This window comes from Antedon mediterranea, chromosome 1 (assembly GCF_964355755.1).
Source record: "Antedon mediterranea chromosome 1, ecAntMedi1.1, whole genome shotgun sequence".
Classification (NCBI taxonomy): Eukaryota; Metazoa; Echinodermata; class Crinoidea; order Comatulida; family Antedonidae; genus Antedon; species Antedon mediterranea.
This window is the reverse complement of record NC_092670.1, coordinates 7,665,746-7,691,642: the sequence shown is the minus strand read 5'-3', so window position 1 is coordinate 7,691,642 and position 25,897 is coordinate 7,665,746. Positions and strand designations below refer to the sequence as shown.

General features: G+C 34.9%; 1 protein-coding gene and 1 pseudogene across 1 annotated transcript; one reads left to right on the top strand and one right to left on the bottom strand.

Moving 5' to 3' along the window:
* The first annotated feature begins 2,839 nt into the window (after positions 1-2,839).
* Positions 2,840-14,149, top strand: LOC140055104 (allene oxide synthase-lipoxygenase protein-like). Its single transcript, XM_072100317.1, has 13 exons — positions 2,840-3,244; positions 3,889-4,012; positions 4,226-4,270; positions 4,861-4,986; positions 5,958-6,055; positions 6,715-6,832; positions 8,314-8,409; positions 8,911-9,125; positions 9,515-9,774; positions 11,378-11,469; positions 11,787-11,966; positions 12,671-12,834; positions 12,936-14,149. Exons 1-13 carry the CDS (start codon positions 2,883-2,885, stop codon positions 13,048-13,050), a joined length of 1,995 nt encoding a protein of 664 aa, XP_071956418.1. The 5' UTR covers positions 2,840-2,882; the 3' UTR covers positions 13,051-14,149.
* A 2,482-nt stretch (positions 14,150-16,631) lies between these two features.
* LOC140040797 (ATP-dependent translocase ABCB1-like) overlaps positions 16,632-25,897 on the bottom strand; it is a 79,696-nt pseudogene continuing 70,430 nt past the window's right edge.

Below are 25,897 nucleotides of genomic sequence, written 5' to 3'. Positions count from 1 at the left end.
GAAGGAATGAGGCAACAGTGTTGGCAATAATGCCAGACAATGCCGACTCTCGGGTTTATGTTTGTTGAATGTATGAGATCGATATATATCTTCAGGTTTGCTCACATGTTTGTGTGAGTGAGAGTGTTTCTGTACCGTATATGTGAGGCCTATAAAAAGTAAACGCATCTAAATCGAAACAAAAAAAGAAAGCTTGATATTCATAACATTTTCTTGTGAAACATCCAAAAGAAAAATGTTATGAGTACTATACAGAGATCCAGATGAACCTTTATACTAAAGTAAATAGAGCATGTTATGATTTGTTAATTTTTTAATTATATTATATACATGAGAATTATATATTATTTAAAATGTTCGGGTGGCTTCCATGCATGCGGCTTTTGGCCTTAATGGAAGTCTCCCTGGTCCTTTTGTATATTTTTTGCTTTGTATTTTTTTTTTTCTTTTGGATCAAATAAACTGATTTGTGACTTGTGACTTGTGTGACCACTAAAATAGCCTTAAAAATATGCGCTAGTCCTTCGTGAGGACTGCAAAGCGATGATTGGTAATGGTGAAATAAATACATATAATTTTAAAATTTACATGAGAACAATCGTATACTGTATTTTGTTCGATGTATACTTCACATTTTATTCTATAGATTAGAGCACAATTAAAAGATATCCACATAGATTTCACTTTTATTATTTGGGTAAGAGGCAATTCGAGAGTAGAACAGAGTGCAAACATAGGCCTATTGATACCAAGGATACGTTTCTTAAAAGATATTTGTTCGTCTTTAACAGAGATTTAAGAATGTTTTCTACTTTTTTCTAAAAGTTTTTAATCTATTTACATTTTAAGAGTGCGTGTTCTTCATTGATATGTTTACAATTGTTGACTACCTTTTAATATCCATAGTTTTTTATAGTAGGTAATAATTATTTGTGCCAATTGTTTATCTTTCATTTTACATACCTTTGATAACCATACAATTTCCAATCAATATTAAAATCGTTCATTTAAGTTCGACTCATGGTGTAATACAATTTTCCATTACAAATCTAGGGAGGCTTAGTTCTTATATATCTCAATGTTAAACATAACTATATCTTTGATCGTTCTTTTTCAAAGCCTATAGTAGTAAACTGAAATTGCATTTTCTCGAAAACTACTTGTCCAAAAAACTTCATTTTTGTACAAGAGGCAAGCGTCATAATTTAAAACATAATCAAATTTAATGTACATGTTTTTAGTCGCGTGGACGCGACTCTATAGTTCGCTATGTCGGTCGGTCTGTCTGTCGGTCCGGTATCACTATGCGTTTTATCGCTTTTTGACCTTATCTTGATATCAGTTTAATCTAGCTAAGTCAATTTTTCACAGTATATTCCTTATGGCCAGGAATCGATGTGGTTATGTTTTCACGGTGCGCAATAAAAAATTACGTGGTCTACCCACGATTTAACGAAATCACGTTTGTAATCATATCTTCAAAACCATGAATCACAATTAAATAAAATTTGGTACTCATAAATTTCAGGGCATAACAAATCATCATATGGCAATACAATTACATGCGTAGCGCATGTAACGCATGCGTACGCGCGCTTAAAATTTATTTTCGATGAAATAAGAGTACGTTTCAGGCAATTTTAAGCGTTTACAAAATGTCCATGAGTGCGCAGATTTTTGCGCGCGCACTGCGCGTTAAATGTTATTGCGCACTCTATTTGCCCGATTTCTGTTTTCTTGACTTACTTTTCAACTCGAAATTACGTTATACGAGCACGTCAAAAGTGACAGGCTACGCACGTGTAAATTAAAAAAATATAAATGTGTTTACATTTCAACATTTTTAAACATGTTCAGTAATTTCGGTCAGTTGGTAGGTTGGTCGGTCGGTAAACACTAATGAGCACGCGACTGTAGCCATCTATATGGCCTTGTTTTATATGAGTACAGTAGTAGTAGTAGTAGTAATTACCTCTTTCTTTTCAAATTCACCCGTTTGTTCTATTGTTAGTCAACTGAAACCCTATTTTTTAGGTAACCACCGTTTAAAAAAAATATTTTGGTTTGTCAACGTTAACAGACACTCCACATGTCCACTCAATTCATTCAATATCCAGATTTATTTTAATTTTATTTTATTGTATTCAGTTGTCAACCAACAGCTGAATAAAATAAAATAAAATAAAAATAAATCTGGATATTGAATGAGCTACAGGTTGGGCACTGGACGTTTTTAAACAACAATTTATGATATGATATAATAATGTGAAGATTGTTCGAGAGAATTCTGTTATTTTTATATGATTATATTGGAGGGGGAGCTTTCGATTTGCATGTTAGTTCATTGTGCGCATGCGTAGATATTTGGAGGCGTGTCGCTCCTCACCTTTTATGATACCATGCCTTATACGCAAATTAAGTTATGAAATATTTCCGCTAAAGATAAATAAATAGTTTATAGTTATAAACATAAAATTGAAAGAAAACGAATGCAAATTAATATTTTTATCTGGCATATAATATACTATATCAAGATTTTACCGCAATGTGCTACAGTACTGGTAAAAACAATTTCTTCGGAATAGTTGATTGCCAATTATAGGAGTGGTACCCGTGATTCAAACCAGGAAGAGTGGTGTAATTCCTCTCTAATCCAACTGTATTATTAACCCGATAAGATTTACAATAGTATGAATTATTACCCAATCAGTGAGCAGAATGCTTTATCTATGACGTCATAAAAGTTTAACTGGCGCTATTACGGATCACCTTGTTCATTCAAGCATGATCACGTAGCTAAATTCATTGCATTCTGTTCTTTTTGCCATAACAGCTGAAGTGTATCCGTGGACCAATTGTGTGAATTATATTTGTGATTTGTAATGGGGAATCGAGGGTCGAAACAGGGTGACTACCAAGTTCTTGTGAAAACAGCCGACAGAAATGGAGCGGGTACGGACGCTAACATATATATCGCCTTAATCAACACAAACGGAAAACGATCAAAAGACTATAAGCTGGACATACGATTTCATGATGATTTCGAACAGGGAAATCAGGATATGTATCCAATATCGTTGAAGGACTTTGGTGTAATCGATAAAATTGAACTGTGGCGAGATCGTCGAATTGGTATTGGTAACAATAACTGGTGTGTAGAGTGGATTATCGTCCGAGACAATGTAAGAGATGAGGTGTATGAATTCCCAATCAACAGGTGGATAACAGCAGGCCTAAAGAGGAGGTAAGGTTTAAATTTAGGCCTACATTCATTCATTCATTTGTCGTTTTATTTCACAATTTATCAAACAGACTAATATTCAAATGATTTAATTAAAAGATGCAAAGAGCCTGAAAGAAAAGCCCAAGATAGCTTTAGGCCTAGCCTGGTTTCACAAGAACAAAATAACTACTTTTGTATTATAGTAATGATTGTATCAAATAATAATAAACAATCGATTGGGCCCCCGTCGTGTTTACATTATGTTGTTGTAATGTGTTGATAGGTAGGAGTAGGATTTGTGAATTGTGAAGGTGAACATTAAACGTCAACTTTGCCAACAACCCCCCTCCCCCCATTTCTAATATGAATTCCTTCGTGCAATTCGCTCACTAAAACGTTGCCATAAACCAAATAAGTGTCCAGATTCTACAAAAGCAGTAGTCCTTTTTTAACTTTTAGGACCATGGATAAAGGTTCTTTAGTATTTGGCCAATGTTAAACAAGCGCCGATGCAAATAATGTTTATGAGTGGAATACCACGGGGTGGGTCTAGAGCGGGTCTCTTTAGCCAGAATAGGCCTATGAATAACCAAACGGCGGAAAAAATAGGAATACTGTTTAAATATTTAAGAAATAGAATTTAATTCATCAATTTCTCAATTAAGATGGTCAAGATATGATTCCAAGCTTCCACAGAACGATAGTGAGCATGCGCAACGAAAGAAAGAACTCGAAGAAAAACGTCAGGTGTACGAATTTGAACAAAAGATAGACGGGATACCTGTACAGGTAAGTTTGCATGGGATACCTTTATTTTATGGTCACATCTCAGTTTGTTGTTTTTTATTTTAAGTTTTCATGGACAAGCTTATTCACATTCACAGTTTGGTGGCAGAAATATTGTTCCAGTGTGTTTGTAAGACTCGAGGAAGTAGAATAAAAACTGTTATCTGGCGTATTTTGACATTTTAATTGCATAACTGCTATTTACTTTACGTTTAGGCGGTGGTTCTACCAAAAGACGAAGCTTTTACACCAAATTACATGGTTAGTAAATCTCACTTTTCCTTTCAAAGATTATTACAGTTATTTTAAACACGCACCAACTTTTAAAATCTGCATATTGATTAATTTTGAAACGGCTAAAATGAGGAAATCCATAAAGATGAGAAAAAAAAGTAGTCCAACCCATGAAGCAGGGCCACTAAGGCGTTCCCAAGTCAAAATATTGAAAAAAGCTGTGGGTAATCTCAAGATACAAATAAAGTAAGCAAGAAAAAGTAGACAAGCTCCCAGAAACACTAATATTTCAATATAGATACATTGAGATATACAGTATAACCCCTGTTTTATAGATAATGTTAAGGCATCATATGGTTCTCACTAGAGACGCAACGCAAGTGTTCCCACTAGAACGTAACGCAAGCCTTTTAACCAATGACAAGCGAAGTTATAGACAGTTACCAATCACAAGCGAATAAGACATCGCTTGTGATTGGTCAATTCACGTCTACGTCATTCTTACGTTGCGTCTCTAGTCGTGGGAACCAAGCTTAATGTGTATGGTGTTCATTTATTATTAGTTTGTATTAGGCTTACTATTACCATCATTTTGTATTTATTACTATTGTTTGTAGAAATTTATTATAACAACAAAGTTAAAGATGAAGATGCATACAGAACTTATTATGATGTCAACCAAGAAGTTTAAAACATTAGAAGACATGGAAGACGTGTACAGATACAGTTTCCATAGACCAGAGGTAAGTCCAGGACGAAAGACACTTCCAACCATAGTATAGATATTAAATCGATCCATTTTACAATGCAGTCCAAACTCAAACCAAGAAAGCACAACACAACGTAACGTCTATTTCGTTTATATATACTTACTCTAATTTGTTTTTAAACGAATCGTTTTAAAATTAATTGGGCGTACAATAATTTGAGCATTTTTGCAAGTCAATGAGACTCAATGTAAGCCTATCGTCTGCGTGTTTTTTTTGCGTTTAAAAGGTTCGAATAAATTGGTCTCTACCTTAAAAATTTGTAACATATCAAATCTCAAGTTTTCATAATGTTTTGAAGTATTAGATCTGGTACGTCCTGTTTGGTTAATCCTACCATGGACCAAGGTCAATGATCCTACCAAGTCAACGGTTAATACTATAGTTACTATCTCACTACAGGTTCAGCGTCCAGCTGTCAAATCCCAAAGAACTTCGAAGTATTGTAAACATTATGTTTAGAAATAGATGCGTCTGGACAAAAACACGACGGGTTTATAGCTGCACATAACAATGCGTACAATTTGTACCACTACAACTCTGAATAATGAATGAATTAAGGAAGCGATTTCAATAATTGATAGTGTTATCAGTTAACAAATGTCTATATTTATAGCAGTAAATCGAAACAGACATTATCATAACAAATGTCTGCAAAAGCAAACACTATTTCGGCCCAATCTTTTGATTAATATAATACTATATTATTTTATCCAAAAAAGGATGGGCCAATGTCGATGGTTCGGTGTTTCCGCTATGAAGTTATTTACGTTTCGCCGTGCTATCAAAACTATTTTTACATTTTTTTACTCTTCCCTGGCTGACTATACCACAATTGTTTATTCGTTACATTTACACCTTATTTTTTATTCCATACAAATTCAAAGGTAATATATTATTATGTATATTATTATGTATATACTGTATTTCATTATTTATTTACGCAGGGCGTTGATGGATGGGACAACGATTTAAAATTTGGAAATTTAGTGATGAATGGTTGTAATCCGAATGTTATTCAACTATGCACAGAAATTCCCAACAAGTAAGAATCACACAAAAACTAGTCTCATAACGTTGTCTCTCGTTGTTTTTAATTATTTTTATCCACATTCCAAATTATTTCCTCAGTATTATAGGATAATTCTTTAACACCGACAATCTGTTATTTTTCAGTATCTTTAAATAACAATTCAATTGTTATTTCATTGCATACATTTCAAGGTTTCATATTTCAATATACGTGCAACCAAAACAATAACAGAACAATAATAACAAACTTAAAGTGCATTGAAAAGGTAAAGACTAACATATTATTTCCCACAACAGGATATAACAACAATGTGGATTACGTTACTACTACTATAATTCAATACATTGTATCATGGAGGGATCAAACTAATTCCTCTATGGTTATACAACACACGGACATATACTAAATCTTTATAATACTGTCAAGGGCAATCTTTGAGAGTTAAAACTAGTATCTCTTATCGTGTAACTGTATTAGTAATAACAGGTCAAAGTTTGATACTATTGGGGTTTTTTTTCTGATATCCGTTTTTCTAAATTTTTTTTGTCCACGAAAATGAAACAATTTATTTAAGCTATCTTTATTGTTCATTTTGAGGATAATATAACATTGATAAAAATCATCACACAATTTTCCATTTCTAATCATTGTTTCTATTCTACTGTTTTCAGCTTTGGGGTCACAGCTCAAATGGTAGAGTCATTTTTAGAGGGAAAGACATTAGATGAATGTTTGCAGAATAAGCGGATTTTCATTGTGAATCACAAAGTATTAGAAGGTGTACAAAACGTAAGATTTTCTGTCCTATCTATTGTTTTCACTTATATTTTACCCGCGGTAAGTTGGTTCTACCCGCGGTAAGTTGGTTCTATCCGCGGTAAGTTGGTTGTACCCGCGGTAAGTTGGTTGTACCCACGGTAAGTTGGTTCTACCCACGTAAGTTGGTTCTACCCACGTAAGTTGGTTCTACCCGCGGTAAGTTGGTTCTACCCGCGGTAAGTTGGTTCTACCCGCGGTAAGTTGGTTCTACCCGCGGTAAGTTGGTTCTACCCGCGGTAAGTTCGTTGTACCCGCGGTAAGTTCGTTGTACCCGCGGTAAGTTCGTTGTACCCGCGGTAATTTCGTTGTACCCGCGGTAATTTCGTTGTACCCGCGGTAATTTCGTTGTACCCACGGTAAGTTGGTTCTACCCGCGGTAAATTGATTGTACTCGCGGTAAATTGATTGTACTCGCGGTAAGTTGGTTGTACTCGCGGTAAGTTGGTTGTACTCGCGGTAAGTTGGTTCTACCAGCGGTAAGTTGGTTCTACTCGCGGTAAGTTGGTTCTACTCGCGGTAAGTTGGTTCTATTCGTGGTAAGTCGGTTCTATTCGCGGTAAGTCGGTTCTATTCGCGGTTCTATCCTTACTTATAATGTGGAAATGCTTCGTATTTTGACCATCGCCTGTACAACGGGCACTTTCTTTAATTTTTGTAGCCCATTTAACGATTTAAATCTCCTAGGCCTCCCCTAATACACGCCAGGAATTTGCTGCTCTTCGGTAAACCGTATTTTATTGTTTAAGCAAATGGCGTGGAACTATAATTCCACTATCGTTTTTAAGTTGACACAGTGGTGGCCTGCCTGCTACAATAGAACAAGGATACGGTAGACTATTCTTTTTAACCGCAAAGCTTATTAACTAAAATTAAGATAGTCCGAATAGAAATTCTTTACGCTTAAACGGTTCCTAAATTAAAAAAATATTATTAACAGCACACCAACGGAGGCTTTTTAAAAAGTGAATTCACTAACTCAATTAAGTAGAAAAGAAAGAATCATAGAGGCACCTTTAGGACTCGAAAAATAGTGGTGTGTGTGTGGGTGGGAACCAATACTACTTTTCAGGATTATTGCTGTTCTATATATATCATAGATAGATTCTTTAGGGGAACATCCAGAAGTCTCGTCCCCGATCGTCGTTATGCCAAATTAACATCTTTACTTGTACTCCTGAATTATACATTAAACCCTCAATTTGACGAACGACAAATGGGAAATACCGTATCTGCGTAAGCCTACTGACATGTAGCCTAGTTGTTAAATGCCGCTTGCTTACTAATCTCGTGGTATCGTGTTCAAATTTTAGTGGTTCTGCTGCAGAATGGAATATTAGCGACTTGTTCAGCTTAACTCAAATCCATGTCATATCCTGAAAGATCTTGTGCGTAGGCATTGTGTGTTTAAATAAAAAATAATCCCCGAAGCATTTGTTTTATTATTCATACAGGTAACTGTACCAATTGGTCTTTTCTATGCAAATGTTAACAATGATCTGATTCCAATCGCTATTCAGCTTTATCAAGAAAAAGGACCGGAAAATCCAGTAAGTTGTTCATTTCCTGATACACTCCTACTTGCATTATACAACGTTATATACGTATTTAATTTTATTTTTTACTTTAGTAGCAAATATATTTTTAATTTGAATCGTAATCTGCTTATATACAGTAATATAAAAATAGTACGCTGAGAGAGTAAGAATACATACTGTAAAACAAGCCGTATTGCACACCATCTAATAAATTTTGTGTTAAACGTAATACATGTATATTGTTTTTAACCCCTCCCCGCCTGCATATGTTCAAATTCCACCCTCCTCACATCTTTCAACAAACCCACGTCAGTTAGAATACTGTGATCATATGGGCCTTCAAATATATGTTTGTATAGGGTACGCCACTTTCCCCAGCCCCTTTCTCAACCCGAGACAACAACTAAAAAATTAGTTGTCTCAAAACAAACCTACATACCATGCATAACCTGAGTTAGAATAATATGGTTATGGACCTGAATTACAACGATACTCTCGTCACTGTGTTCATAGGTATTCCTACCCAGTGATCCTAAGTATACATGGGTTCTGGCGAAGATGTGGTTTAACCTAGGAGATGCATCCTACCACGAGGCATGTACGCATTTAGCGTTTACGCATTTCATCCTGGAATCCATCAGTGTAGCCGTGAATCGTCATCTTTCACCGTCTCATCCTCTCTATCGATTGGTTGCGCCACATCTTCATTTTGTCATGGCTATAAATCAGTAAGATCTACTTGATTTTTCCCCTAATAATTAACTAAATACAAATTGAGTTTCGTTCACACCCATGTGTTAGAATTGCTTGAACGTAAGGTTTACGGTAATTTGTCTCGCTCAGGAGACACTTATAAAACTAAAGCTCTGTCTACACTATCACAAATGTGATATTCCCATATATGGACACGAAGACGTCATATCACTACCATATTTGGGCATATCACACTTTTATTGTCAAAAACTAGTTTGATGTGTAGACAGAGCTTAACACCAATTAAAACAAGATAACCAGCTAAGAAGTTCTTAAAAATGCAATAAATCGTGAGTAAATTTATCGATAAAGATTAATTGTTAAGATTTTAATGATTCAATAACTTTAAATTTTCTTTCAACAGTCGTGGCTTAGGAAAACTTTTGGCCAAAGGCGGTGCATTTGATGTACTTTTTTCAATGGGCCTAAAAGGAACGTTCGCATTAATTGCGAATGCATTCAAAACTTGGTCATTCACAAACAATGGTATTCTACCTGCTAATTTAAAACATAGAAGACTTGATGATCCCGAAGTGCTAACAAAGTATTACTACCGCGAAGACGGCCTCAAGGTATGGGACGCCATCAGAAACTACGTCGATACGATCGTTAAAGAATACTACAGTAAGATTTCTTTTTCCTATTCTACAATAATACCAAGGCAATCTAACAGGATGCTGAGGATCGCCTTCTTGCCAAGATAGGAACTTGTAATACTCCTTTGATCTTACGATTGGCTGCGACAAATTAATAATAATATTTATTGGTACTGAACTTTTGTATCCGTAACATCCTACATAAAAGTAAACACATAATCAAATTAAACAATCACAAATCTTAAAAGAATACATTTCTACGAAAATAACGAAACTATAAACATTTACTGTACAATAAATGTTAACATAGCACAAAACAACATCTATAAAATACACATAAATGAAGAATACTTGAATATTAGTATATGAGAGATCTCCTGTGAGTGGCCGAGCGGTTAAGACAGTGGAACCGTAATTACGTAGCCATAACATCGGCAGGGGTTCGAGGCTCACTCACTCCATGGTTCTGGTGGTAGTACACATCTAGCTCGTGTGCACTTTAAAGAGCCTAGTACATCTTTCGAGACGAGTAGGGGGTTACCCCGGTGTATTAGTACATCATAGCCACTGATCACCCAACTGGGCCCTCTGGGAGACCAGTCTTTGACTGAAGAGGTTACCCAGTATAAATATAAATTTCAATTCAATTCAATTTCTGTTCCATGCTTTACAATATCCATAAAAAACAATATTTGACTGTTCTTCATACTAGTTGCGGTTACAGTACTAAGTATGTTGTGTAGGGGACGTCACAACCCCACATAAAACATTTGATCCAACGGTGCTCAGCATCATGTTGTTAGATTGCCTTGATACACATCAGTGGAGGTTGTTTATTATAACTTTGTTGTTAAAGGGTAGCGCCTGGTATACGGTTTCTATTGTTTATCGTATAAATTTAAATCTTTTCAACAAAATTGATACCCTAATAACCCCGTACGCGTTATAGCAGAACGAGCAGAACAAGCTTTTTTTGTAATTTAAAGTAGGACATTCTCCAAACGTGATTGTCATTTTAAGCATTTTTCTAAGGACAAAAGTAGGCCTATATGAATTGAAAAAAAATAAATTTCACACAAGACAATACTGATGTATTTTTCATACCAATAGGCACCAACAGAAGCAACATTCAGGAACAAAGACATAAACAAAATGTAAATAAACATATACACATATATAATAATAGCAGGTGTCGCCCACGAACGATGCGGAGCAATAATGACATATTGACGACGTTTAAAAAAACATGTGTCGTCAAGCGCAGTCATAACTATATTTTATCATATTTATAATAGTCATTGAAAATTCACACATCTAAAAAAGACAAGTAATCAAGACTCTAGTAGAATCGCTTCCTCAATATACTACACTAAAATATAAATAGGCGACTTTTTTAGGATGTGTTTATAACGTTGCCTAATCTGTGTATTAGGTATACGTTATAAAAGTTGTGCAACGACGCCGTTGTATCGCTGCTTAACAAGGACATGAGACCTGAAACTAATCCTAAAGTTAAGCTGGGAAGAGAGAGATTACATTATTTCCTGACTTTTAAAAACAATTGGTTAGGTTCTCAAAAGTATACTATTTAATAGATAATTTTAAATAAAGCAATTCAAATTCTTTTATAGCTACTGATGATGACATAGGTTATGATTTTGAACTTCAGGGATTCCGAGCTACATTGGTTAGATCCATCGAGAATGGAGGCTGCGGTTTTCAGGTTAGTGGCAGATGCCGTTTTGACATCAATAAAATAGAGCTGCTTGGTCCCCGCGGCCACACCCCTCGAACTCTGTTAGTCCACTGGCAATATCCTGGAAACAACGGTTTAAAAAATGAAACTCCAAAATGTGAAATAATGTTTGCGTTTAAAAAAGAATTACATTTGTCTGCTTTTAAAGTCGTTCTTACCACGTTTAATCTTGTACTTACTGAGCTTACGTAACACGTCATTTATGCAACATTTGTTTTTCTTTACGAATTATTACCTAGAATGTAGGCTACCGTTAATAGTTTCTGTACTGTACCCTTTCACAGGATGTACCTGGCGTTGAAGATGGTATTACTACAACAGATCAGATCGTAGATATATTCACTATGATAATCTTCACGGCTAGCGGTGGTCACGCATCTACCAACTTTGGCCAGTACGACCAATATGGCTTCCCACCAAACTACCCAGCATTATTACGAGGAAAGCCACCGAATTCAAAAGAGGTAAATAGTAATTGCTTTCATTCGAGAAATTAGACGAAGGACTAGTGTTAAATTGACCAAGTACTGTCCCGATGAACTTGGAACGGTGTCTTAAGCTTGGTTCCCACTAACGAAGCAACGTAACGCAACGTAAAAATGGCAGCACTGTTGCGTCGTCGGTTCCCACTTTTCACGTTCCGTGAATACAAAATACAGCAAAAACGTCGCTGCGTTGCGTTACTTTGCGTCGCTAGTGGGAACCACGCTTTAGACCTACTATGATTATTTGTACGAATCTCCTTCGTCAAACTTTCCAAACTAAATCTTGCAAATGTCTGTCGCTGATGCTTCCAATACAAAAACAGATTTTGATTAAATAATTGTAATAAACACAGTGAATAGTTGGGTAGCCATTGATAGTAAAGTTCTTTCTAGAACAACGCTGATAAAGACATATAGCAAAAAAGATTGTTAGAGGCTCTCACCACGATGTACATTAGTAATTATTATATAAATGGTGGATTTACAGGCAGTAGGTTATTTTAACCAAATTTAGTGGGGAAAAAAACGTTTAAACGTAGGCCTACTATTTTTTTAGTTTGGTTTTGCTTTCGGTAATTTAGACAAAGATAACAAAAAAAGGTGCTATTATTCTTTCGGTTGACGAATGAATAGAATGTCGAAACTAATAAATTACAATTGCTCTTGTTTTTGTTATTTTATAGAAAGAATATACAGAACAGGATGTGATGGCCGCTCTTCCAACTAAAGACACAATGTTGAGTTCCATGACCTTGTCGAAACTTTTGAGTACTAAAAACACTGAAAGTTTAGGCGAATATGAAACGCAGTTTCTGTATGACCAGACTAGCGTCAATGCGCTAAGGACGTAAGTACTGTGCCCGTCACTTGTTATTACCATCTAAAGTAGGCCTAGCAAAATGAATACAGTGTGAATTAATGCTCAAATTCCACGTTTCTTTTTTTCAGTTTTAAGCGGACACTTAATGAGATCGGGAAAGAGATCAACGTGAAAAACCGTGTGAGGACATATCCCTATGTTCGCTTTCACCCAGATAACATTCCTAATGACATAAGCATTTAAACTACATGCATTTGTTTAATTATCTATTATCCATTTGTTACCAGTGCATTTATCTTGCCACCAAATGTAAATAAACATTTATACCATTATTAAAAAGCCTAATACAAGAATTACTTTATGAAAATATTAATAGTAGGCCTAATACTATAATGCAACTTAACATGTCGGTGACATCACGAAGAGACGCGCGTGTTTAAAGATGTATTGTCCCTTGAAACACAAAAAAATGAAGGTAAAAATATTATAAATTTAAATTGGCCATATCAAAGTAATATTAAAGTTATTCACTTTAAGTCGAAAATTCAAGCCAAAAGCAACAAGTTTACGTAATTAATAGGTAAATTAGTTTGTTTACATTTCTTCTGGAAAATCGTCGCGAGCGAAAGTAAACAAAGATTTCAAACCACGAGTACGCATTATGCATATGCTAATTACAATTGTTTACAACTCGTCACGGTTGAGGAGGTATTTTCACACAGATCGTGAGGAAGTTTTATGATTATGCATACAGAGCAGCCAAACAAGCACATTTCATTATGGGATATGTTTTGATCGAAAACTTTGACTGGAAGTCAAAGTTATTTTTTAAACAAAAAAACGTCTGTATTTCAGTTAAATTATTTTTTTTTGCGATAAATTTTTGGTGATAGTTAATAGCTATTATGATACTGTACTTCAAAATTACTAGAGACGGCAATAGTTTGTAGCGCGTGTTCAAATGGTGATGATAAATGCCCTTTGTACGCGCGTGTTCAAACGATAAAGTCAACATGTGCCTTTTCGCGGTGTTACTGACAGTACACCTAATTTAAGATTGTTACAAGTTTAACTATAACAATTATTAATATTTCTCAATGGATTGCAACAGAAGACATGCATACGTGAAGCTACAAGTTCTGTTTTACGGAAGGAAAATCATAAAATGAGTTGAACGGCACTGCCTGCAGAATGTAGCTCTCACCTATATTTATTATTTATTCCGATATACATAAACGGTCACAATTTGTAAAAAAACAATTAAAGAAATAAAAAACATAGATATTAATATATTTGAAAGGTTTGAAATGGATTTATAATAAAGGCATGAGGAAAGACGTTATGATTTGAAGAAAATATAAATTGTTTTTTTCTTAGTGAAACATGGATGAAACACAAAGTTGACGCATTTAAAGTCATTAAATTTCGTGGTGTCAATCAATGTAAACAATATAGTTTTTGCACACGTTTATATGCATTACATTTTTGTAATTGTTTGAATAAAGTTAATGTTGATAATATAATGCAGATGTGTTTCATTCAAATGGTTACGATTGAGTATTTCGATAAGTTAGAACTTCTAATAAATCTTCTTTTAAAATAAATTATGCCCATAGGCATAATTTATCACATTACTATTTCCATATGTCACAAGTCAAAAAGCAGCAATCGTGAAAGTAAAAAGAAGATAAATCTGCTGTATTGCAGCTAGGCCTATTGCAAAGTAAAAATAAATAAAAGTAAAGTATAAATAAATTATTTTTATGGGAGCACGAACGTAAATGTAACCATGTCAACAGTTCCTTTCTTTATGCTTTGGCGATGTAAGTTATACATTTTTGCTATGAACAAATGAAATTCAATAACATGTATTTACATTGAATAAGATTTATTTAAAAAATCATCTTAAAGCTTCTTTTAAGTCCACAGTTTTGCTTAAGTTTTGAAAATAACTTTAGTAAGTTGTGCTATTAATGTTCATAAATTCTAAAGATAAAAAAAAACTGGTATGATTTGATAAATAAAAACCCAAATTAATAAAAACTATATAAAAATACGATAAAAATGTACAAACCTTCGGTTAGTTTATATTATAAATATATATCATATATATACAATTTTATAAAATATCAATAACTTTATTTTAAAATAAAATATGTATATTTGCAATATTATTCTACTGCTAACTCTTAGAATAAACACCACCTAAACACACCATTTATCGTCTATCAAAGTTATTCTGCGTAAGGATTAAGGTATTGGAATGATAATTAAATTGACGGAAAAAGTTTAAATAATAATCTCAGGAATGAGTTTAAATAGAGCTAAACCTTCACATAAAAATTAGATATTGCAAAGAGATATCCAAAATCATGAAAGTCCGGGAAAAATGGCAAAAGGCTTCCTACTTTCTAGGTGTTTATGTGGTTATTTTTCAGCTGAAAAATTCTTTAGTCATTGTAATCATTTGTTTAATATAGGAATGTTCAATGTGATAATATGAATACCAACCTTTAGAGGTCCCAAGATGCAAGATAGTCTCCATTGTTTAGGCAACTCCCAAATTCCTATAATACCTTAATGATCAGTGCTGATTTTGCCATTTTTCCCCTAACTATTATTTATTTATTTATTTAGTGCCCCTTCGGCGAGTAATCTACTGATTTCTCCGCCTGGGCTGCCTTGCTTACTCTTTGTACCAGGTTTCTCCATTTCTGTTGGCCAACTTTCCCCTAACTGATCACCAAAAAATGGTAAAAATTAATGTCATAAATAAGTTCATATGGAGTGTAAGGACTGTTTTTGCTAGCTTTTTTTGTCTGGGAGAAATAGCCCTAGTAATAAAAACAATGGTTTTAAAAACCAAACTGATTGTTTTGAATTGTAAAAAAACAGTTTCCATGGTTGATGTGGATGTGTCTCTATGGATAATAATGATGTCATTACACAACCAACCACAGACAACTGATACAAACAATTGGTTTATTTTTAGTAAAAAATAATCTGCTACATGGTCTTTAACTAAAACCTGTTAAATTTTCAGCAGAAACACATTAATTAAAGTAACCATCCAATTCCATTCAGTGTTGCAGATCCTGTGCGGTAAAAAGCATATGGTAGAATTCCTGTTGCTCTAAGAGTTCTTGGTGAGTACCAGATTCTGAGACATGGCCAGCCTTGATAACCACTATCTTGTCTGCATCCTGTATTGTGGAGAGTCTGTGCGCTATGGCTATACATGTTCTACCTTTCTTAGCTTTATCCAGAGCATCTTGTACAACCTAACGAAAGTAAAAAAAAAGTTGATATTAAAATTCAGCATAATTCCTGCCAGAAAGTTACACATAATTGTAACGATGTACAATTATTCCACATTATGACAACATAAAGGTATATAATTATTTTATGATATTTTTACTTTTTATACTGCAAGAGTGCATGATTCACAAGAGGGAGTGAGTTAAAAAAAAGTGTCTCTATGAAGCAGTTTGAGTTTAAGCATGTTGTGTTGGGAAAAAAAACTGTTTGTTTTTCATTCTAACAAAAACAATGTCATAAATTGTAAGTATTATAATGTTCTCATATCTATCATCTATCATGTTATGTCCCTGTCCTTACGTCCTGTATTTTGAATCCTATTTTTTTTAAATTTTTGTCCGTATTACCTGTGTCTGTAAATAGGCTGGCCCGCCACAAGATTTGTATCTTCTTGGGCACTGCCTACTTCCTTTTATTGATATCTGTATACTTTATTTTTTTTATCATCAATTGACTTGTTATATTTTTTTTATGGAATTTGTTATGTTTACCTCATTTTCTTGAAGGAAGAAATAAATATTAAGTTGAATTGAATTGAATTGAAAATATCCAAGACAGCTACTGTAGGTTAAGCGTAACCAAGATGCCATTATTTCCACAAAAGTTGTTTTGCGTTGTGTCTGCCTATCTCAGAATAATTGAATACAATAATAAATGATGTCTATCAGAAATACTGTACATGTAAATGCACTATTACCATTTCACTTTCTGTATCTAATGCTGATGTCGCTTCATCTAATAAAAGAATCTTCGGATTGCGTACCAGAGCACGTGCAATCGCTACTCGTTCTTTCTGACCTCCAGACAACTGGGTGCCCTTATCTCCAACTCTTGTATCATAGCCCTACAGTTAAAATGAAAGTAAGGGCAATTATAGAATCATGTTTCCCAGTTACAACACAGTGTACTGTGCCTATGCATGTGAACGCCAAACTAGACTGTGCTAGGATACTTCCAGAAACTCAAAGACCCTTCTCATAGACTAGATCATCTTTTTCCAAAAACGGCTAAATCTAGATACAATTTAAGATAGGTGAAAGAAATTTGAATTCATTACCACCTATCTAATAGGACAGTGATTAATTTACTATTGGTAATCCTTGGCCACATGAGCCTAAATACATCAAATAAAAGAAAAAAATAAGGTGCATTGCTAGTATTAGTAATCATTATATGATGTACCTCTGGAAGTGACGTTATAAACTTGTGAATATTGGCTTGTTGCGCCGCGTCCATAATCTCATCCAAACTGACTTGTCGGCCATTATCACCATAAGCAATGTTTTCAGCAATCGTCAAATCAAACAAGGTTGGTTCTTGAGACACAAGACCAATTTGAGACCGCAACCATTTGACATTCAATAATTTTATCTCAAAGTTGTCTAGAAGCTAAAAGAATTGAAAGACATATGATTTAACTTTTTGACTTGTTTTTTATCAGATGATTATTCTGTTGAGTAGCTTTATGTCAGAAAGTAAGTAATTGGCAGATGTTTTGCCTTGCTCTGAAATATTTTTTATTTACTGATTTACTAAAGCTTGGTTCCCACTAGCGACGCAATGTAATGCAACCTACGCAACATAAGAAAATGTCCTTACAATAATTGTGTTTGTATCAGATAATTATGCAGATTCAAATCTGCCACTCAGATGTTTTAAATGAATAAATACTTACAATTTCTCCAGATCGAGTATCATAGAATCTCTCCAATAACTGGATGGCAGTACTTTTACCACATCCACTGCTGCCAACCAGTGCCAACTTCTCTCCTTCACTGACATCCACTGACAGGTTCCGAAGAACCTGAATATCTGGTCTTGATGGATAGTTGAATTTTACATTGCGGAAACGAACTTGAGGTTTAAAGTTTTCCTATTATAATAAAAAAAATAAAGGCATCAGATTTTTGATGATAATAAAAGCAAATTTAGATTAAGTGGACATTTACGTTTATGTGCCCATGAACTTATGATGTAATGAACCCTGAAAGTACAGTACAGTACAGTACAAACGACACTATACAATTTAGCGCCATCTACTACTAATAAAATGTTGATTCTATACTGTCTGATAAAGATTTTATGAACCATATTTGTTAAAAATATAGTCTTATCTCCAACTTTCCTCCAACTGTACAGAATATCTTAGCTTTCAAAGTAAAAGATTACCTCTAAACTAAATCTGAGATAGAGGTAGGCTAGAGTAAGGCAATAGTACTATTCTGTTTTAGGTAGGAGGCAGAGGGTGGCACAGCAGACCAAAGAAGAGAGTTGTGAAAAGTCGCTTAAAATTACCAATATTTTTCCAGTAGTACTATGAATCAATGTCTGGCACTTTGTCAATGAGTTGGAACATTTGAGCTGTAGCTATCTTGGCTTTAGAATAATCTGGAGCTAGAGAAGACACCCGGCCTAACGCAAACCCTCCAAACACAATGGCTGAAAAAACTCTGGTGGTGTAAACAATAACAATAGTTATTCAAAAAATTTGAAAAGTATACTTCTAATGAATATATTGATTTGTGTGCGGATTTTACTGTAATGGTCATTGGAAATAGTATAGATAAGGAACGGAGGATCAGTGATGCTGTCGGTGAGGTGTGAAGTGTGTTAGTCTGCTTCTGGAGAAGTGGCTGTAAGGTGTAGATGTTCTTCTGAAGAAGTGGCTGTAAGGTGTAGATGTTCTTCTGAAGAAGTGGCTGTGAGGTGTGTCTGGGCCCTTCTGAAACTTGGGAGTATATTGGCCCTCGGTTCATTTGCATATGTCACTACGTAATCTTAGAGGTTACTGATTGGTCCTAAGTTGGTCCAGGGGTGTTTAAGTGGGAATGATTGATCTTATCTGGGGAGGTTACAATGATGAATTGGCCCTGTCGAATCTCTGCTTAAAACTGTCAATATCTAATTGTTTTACGATGGGAACAGTCACAAAGTTAAGCTAAGTGTTTTCTTTAGGGATTCTATTATAAACTAAATGGTCATTAAAACATCTGGACAAACTCTCCTCTGGACTTTCTGGGTCAAGTTTGTGAACCTATTTGAATTCCGATACAAAGGTCAATTTCTTAAATATAAAAGTATATCGTTATATTACATCCCTCTGTTTCCCTTTTTTTTTTTCTAATCTATTTAAAATATAAAAATGGTTATAATAGTGGCATGCAAAATTAAAGTTATATAAAAGAAAAAAAACATTATTATACATATAAGCAAAAATTGAGTTAGCCAAAACCATTGACTCTGAAGTGTAACCTTATCACTTTCACTCTCTCTCTTCTCTCTCTTTAAAAAAATTAAAATTAAAAATGAATTTGGTATAAAATTCGCGTAAATCAAACATAAATCAGTTGAAAATAAAAATACAAAACTTAAAAATAGTATGTTACATTGAACATACATCAAATCGTGCGACAACTCATCGCGTTCTAATGGTCTTCAAACATAAATCATCAAATTAAAACATAAAACTCAAGAAACTGTGGCTGATTAGTTTAGAATCAAAATATCAAACTTAATCATTTAAAGCTTTAAAGAAACAAATGTGTGTGTCCCGTTGACACAAACTTATCCACAATATATCGTTATCGTCACAACTTTATCGATTTAAGCATTTATATTCACAGGTAATTACGATTTCAATCGGTCGACAAATTCGACTTTTGCACTCAATGTCAAAAAAATTACAATTAAAAGTACTAAGAAAATCTCCTGTTATTGTATATCAATTAATTAATGCTTGAGATTAACGACTCAAAGGTTAAACAAAATATTTGTTACAAAATGATTGTCGTTCTTTTCAATATCTCAATATATCGATCATTAAAATTCAAAATTAATCTTTATCAAAAAACTCGTTACAAATCAATACTTAAACATAAATTCAATTCTCTTTTAACTAAAATCACATCATTTACTAAACAAATCTCATCAAATACGTAGACTATGCTATCATTTAGCAAATGTCGTAATTTAAAAATAATCTTGCAAAAAAAATTAAATCAGTAACTTGTTGCATTATACAAACGTTTTATGAATCGGTTTGGCGATCCACTTATCGGTATCTGTTTATCATTAATGATCTCTTTAATCAATTTATCTGTATCGTTATATCTGTCAATATTCCACCAAAATTTGCGATCATTAGATTCGTGTTTTGTTTTATCGGTGTTGCGTTTGGCTGAAGTGGGTTTAGAATACGAAACTAAAACTTGGAACTGTCCTGCTTTAAATCTACCTCGGTTTAATGTCATATTTGAATCATTAGGTGCTGTCATAATTAGATTAGTTTGTTCCTTAATTTGTTCTTCTTTCATTTGGAATGGGGCTGCTAATCCCATGTTATTCTCTACACAGTCAATGTAAGGTTGCAAGTTAAGGGGTTCTATCTTAGTTGGATGTGTAAGGGTATCTGATTGCAATTGGGCGGGTGTCCTATCATGTTCGTCTACAAATTCAACATTGATTTCGTCATTTACTACATTAATGGTGTTTTGGATTTTATCGTTATTATCATCGGTGGGTTCATTCAACAATTGTTTAAGTTTTTGTAGATGTGTAAAATTTTTGCGTTCTTTAGGCGTTCTCATAAAACAAGGTTTCAGTCTGTTATAATTGAATACGTCGCGAAGTATTTCTCCTTTAATCGTCGCTAGGATGTAGTGTGTTCTGTCTAGTACTTCATGAATTACTAATGGTCCGACCCATTCTGCGGCGATTTTCTTTGAATTTGCCGTTAGTGATGATGATGTTGGCTTGTATAAATATACGAGTTGTCCTACTGAGTAAATTGGACTTTTTTCTAAGCGTTGGGAAATTTTCGAGTTTTGGACGTTTTGTTGTGTTCGCTGTAATTGTAGCATTGTCTGTGAAATGTTTTGAAATTTCTTCTTGAGATGTTCAAAGTATTCTTCATAGGAATGAGACAATCCTGAAATAGGGTTAAATGCTAATGAGGTCAAACTTGGAGGTTGGCGGCCAAAAACTAATTCGTAAGGGGAGTGGTTTCCTAGATGTGGGGATGAAAACGAGTTATAAGCATAACATGTTGTTGATACAAATCTAACCCAATCTATTCCGAATTGGTTAAGGTTGACCTTTAACAGGTCCGATACGGTGCGGATATGACGTTCAACTTGTAAACTACCGTGATTGTGGACGCTGATGATTTTCCTATCAATATTAAGGGTGTTACATAATAGTGTTAATAATTTTCCTGTAAGGGAGGTTGCTGCATCTGAAATAAGACGAGATGGGGGTCCAAAAATACTGATGACCTTTTGAATTAGTGCTTCGCAAATTGTTTCGGCATCAATGGATTTCAAAGGTACACAAATCAAAAATCTAGTTATCTCATCACATACTACCATAATATGTTTAAAACCTGAAGGTGAAGTTGGCATACTCTTAAAATCTAGACTGAGTGTATGAAAGGGACGGTAGGTTGCTGGTACTCGATCGTGTAAAGGACGTAATTTATCGGTTTTGGGACGAAATTGTTGACATCTAAGACACGCTTGGGTATAATTGTTGACTTTCTCGAACATAAGGGGCATGTAAAATAATTTCCTAATAGTAAGGTAAGTACGCATCGTACCTTGGTGGCTACTTAACAAATTGTCGTGATACTGAGAAATAACGGTCTCGGCTAAGTTTTCAGGAACAGATAATTGCAATACAAATTCTCCACCTTTATCTTGGAAAAATAAACGGAATAGTAAACCGTTGCACAATATGTACTGCTCTGACTTATTCTGAACTGCACGAGCTGCTTTCTTATCAGCTGGAAGGATATCATGAGCTAAATAATCGTAAACTGGCTTAAAAAATGGTGAAGTTTCTTGTTCAACACGTAATTGTTTAACATCTACTGGGAGGTTATAATCTCTAATTATCTTTCTTTGAATAACATCCATTAATCTATCTAAGTCTTGTTGTTTTGGGATGTGTGCTGACTTAAATTCAGTTATGTTTGGTACTAGTGGTTTGGGCGATGTATACAAATCAACTGGTACATTTCGATGTGTAGTATCTTTGCTTAGCTTATTTTTGTCTACTAGTCGTTCCTCTGGAGGTTGTCGAATGTTTACATTACGTATTGGGGGTGGCGTTACGATAGGTGGCGTTACGATAGGCGGTGATCGATGTGCGTTTGTTTGTTGTCTCGTGATTATCTGTGGTGTAGTGGAAGGTTGAGGTGTAGGTCGCGTGTTTGTTGTCACTGGGTTTTGATTAATGACGGGCGTTTGTACTGGTTTGGGTTTATGTAGGTCAGGTATATTTATTCCCATTTTCTTGGCGTATGACCTTGTTACTGGTCTGCTAGTGGATGTGTTTGTAATCGGGTTAAGAGATTCGGTCTCTGTAATATTAAATGCAATGGGTACAACTTGATCAATTTCGGAATCGTCGTCACGAGGGGCTCGGGAGAGAAAATCTGCTAAAACTAATTCAGTTCCTTTCTTATAACCAATTTGGAAAATGTATCCGGACAATTGTAATATTAGTTTCTGTAAACGGGGTGTACATGGCTGATCTTTTGAATTCCAAATTTGTACAATTGCTGAGTGGTCTACGAATGCATCAAATTCGCAACCCTTTAGTAAATGTCGAAATGCTGAAACGTTAATGTAAAGTCCAAATAACTCTAATTCTGTGACGCTATATCGTTGACAGGCTTGTGGTAAGATTTTGGAATAATAACCTATTATGTGTTCTTTATCGTTTACTGTTTGTGTTAAATATGAACCTGTTGCGGTTCTTGAAGTGTCGCTATATAGCGTAAATCTACCTTCTTTTCTAGGCATTTGAAGAGTTGGTGGTTTAACCATTAATTGTTTAATTTCGTCAAATGCTTTCTGGTGTTCAGTAGACCAACAAAATTTTCGGCGTTTGCTTGCGAGTGTGTGTAACGGCTGTAAAATTGATTGTATTTGAGGGAAAAAATGAGATACATAATTTACTGCACCAATAAATCGTTTAGTTTCTTTATGGGTTCGTGGGACTGGCAAATTTCGGATAGCTGCACACCTGTCGCCTAATGGTGTGATACATGCGTGTCCTGAAGAATTAATCAGGATGGTGTGTCCCATATATTGCACTTTATTCTTGAATAACTTACATTTCTTTGGGCAAATTCTAAAACCATTTAATTGTAGGGCTTGTAAAACGGAAACAAGGTGCTGCTTATGAGCAAATTTGTCTTGGCTAAATAAAATAATATCATCGTGATGGGCGATACAGAATTCTCTAGAATTTGGGATTTCATTTAAAATTTCGTCAATCTTTGCTTGAAATATACCTGGCGAAACGTTTAATCCTTGTGCTAATCTCTTATAATAATAATGCTTTCCACCATGATATGAAGCTATACCTGTGTATTGTTGGGCATGTTCGGCTAATGGTACACAGTGGAACGCTGATTTCAAATCAATTACGCTAAGAATCTTTGCATTAGCGTTACCTATTGTTTTCAGAGTTTCGGCTAATAATGGGAATGGGTGATTAATACGTTTTATCCTGGAATTTAGATAGCGAAAGTCTGTGACAACTCTTTTATCTTTTGAATTTTTCTTTGAAACAAGAAGGACAGGGGAAGTATACGATTGGTGTCCTACTGCTAAGATTCCTAGTTTGACTAATTTGTTCAATTCGGCCTCAATAACATGTTTGTCTTTGTCTGTCGCGAAGTATGGTCGAATAAAAAATGGTTCATCGTTAGAGAGGTGTATGTCAGCTTTGAAGTTTGGGCAGCTAGATAGTTCACCATATAGTGAAAATGCGTTTCTGTTTTGTTGTAATGTTTTATACAAATCTTCTTTTTCTCTATGTGTTAAAACGCTGTCTGTTAAATCAACTTGTTTTCTGATTATTTCTTCCTCGGTTAAAGCAGGGAAGAGTTAAAACTCTTCCCTGGTTAAAGATAGCAATGGGTCTGTACGTTCTAAATGTGGGTACTTGTTTGCGTTGTCATTGGTCAACTTTATTCTATCAATTGGTAGGTCGTTAGTAACTGTTACAAGGTTGGTTAAGTGAAGGCTCGCGATAGGTTGATGTGTATTTAGAGATACGTTTCTGTTTGTGTTGTTAGTGATATCAATGTTGGTTTCTCCTCTGTGTAATTTTACTAACATATCTGATGGACAAAGTTTTGAAATATTGGTGGTTGCATGTAGAACAACATCAGAATTGCGTACAAAGGCGGGAACCCTTCCTTTTAATTTAACTGTTCTAGTATCACCGGGTTTAAGAAAAATCTTGTGTACAGGACGAAAGCTAAAAATCTTTGGTCTAATGCGAAAGGTGTTTTCCTTAAAATTTAAAGTACCGTCGAGTTCAGACAATGTTTCGGTTCCAAGTATCAGGTCAATACCTGTCAAATTTTTAACGATTAACGCTGAAATTTTGAATGTGTGTGCTTGGATAAATAATTCGAATTGCACTAAGTGGTTGGCGTATAAGAAGTCACCGTTGCCTAATCGAAATTTAGTTGTGTTCACTTTAATTGGCTTTAGACGCGATAAATAAAGTGAGGAATTAACGTACGATTGTGAGATTATAGTTCTAGTTGAACCACTGTCAAATAAAGTTAAAACATTTCTACCATCTGGTAAATTTCCTTTAACGTAATTTCTGTCGTTAAGTAACAAATCAATATTATCTGAATTCCCTAAGTATTTTGCCTTAAAATTGTCGTATTTAGTATGGGGGGCCAGATTATAGGCGGCATCTAGTCCCCTTTTTAAAAATCCTGCTGGTGGCTAGGGTAGTAATTGTTTGACTGTTGGTATGGGTATGGCGGGGGATAATTTCCGTAAGAACGGTTTTGTTGTCGGCAATGCCTTGCTATGTGGCCTGGTTTCCCGCAGTAATAACAGGTTGGGGGAGGTTGTCTATATCTTGGGGTCGGTGGGGTCTGGAATCGGGGTTTGTATGGGCTTGGGCTTCGGTTTCGTCTTGGGGTATAATTTCGGGTGGGGGAACGTGAGCGTCGAGTATCATCATTAAGGGATCGTTTTGTTGTGGCCATGTCTAACTTGAGAGAATTTATCTCATGTTGGAGCGATTCGAGACTATTATCTGTTTCCTTATTGATATTGAATGAAACTTCCCGTGTGGCATCATCTACGGAAAGGTCAAGGTAATTTTGTGTGCTGTTTACGATATTGTCAATAGTGGCATCGATTGGGGTGGACATGGCTACAGCTGCTCTACATTTTGGTGGAAGGGTCGAAATAAATTTATTCTTTATCTGCTGGTCAGCGTATCCAATTCTGTCTGCGGCTTGTTTGATTTTGGTTAAGTGCTTTTCGGCGTTGTCGCCAGTGGTGTAAGTAATTGAATCGTATTCTCTTATGTGCGCATAGATTGATTTGTTTTTACTAAACCTGTTGATGAATTGGGTTTTTAAGGATTCCAGTGAATCGAACTGCTTTCCCTCAATCCAGAGTCTAGCTTGGCCCTGAAGCCTACGTTTGAAAATACTTATTACATTAATTAATTGGGCATTGTTTACAGGGTTTTCTAAAGTGTGGGCCTCAAGGTAGTCGGTAAACGATAAGTAGTGTGCACTACATTGGTCGTGATCGGTTATGGAACCGTCATATCTTTTGGGAAGGAAATCGGTTTGTCTTAGGTGGGGCACGGAGTGTGGATTGACAGGCTCATTTAAAATTACTTCGTTATCAACAACGTCGACCATACTTTATAATATTAATTATTAATCATATATCAAAAACAATTTAGTGTATATATATGTAAACTCTCACTTTTCAAT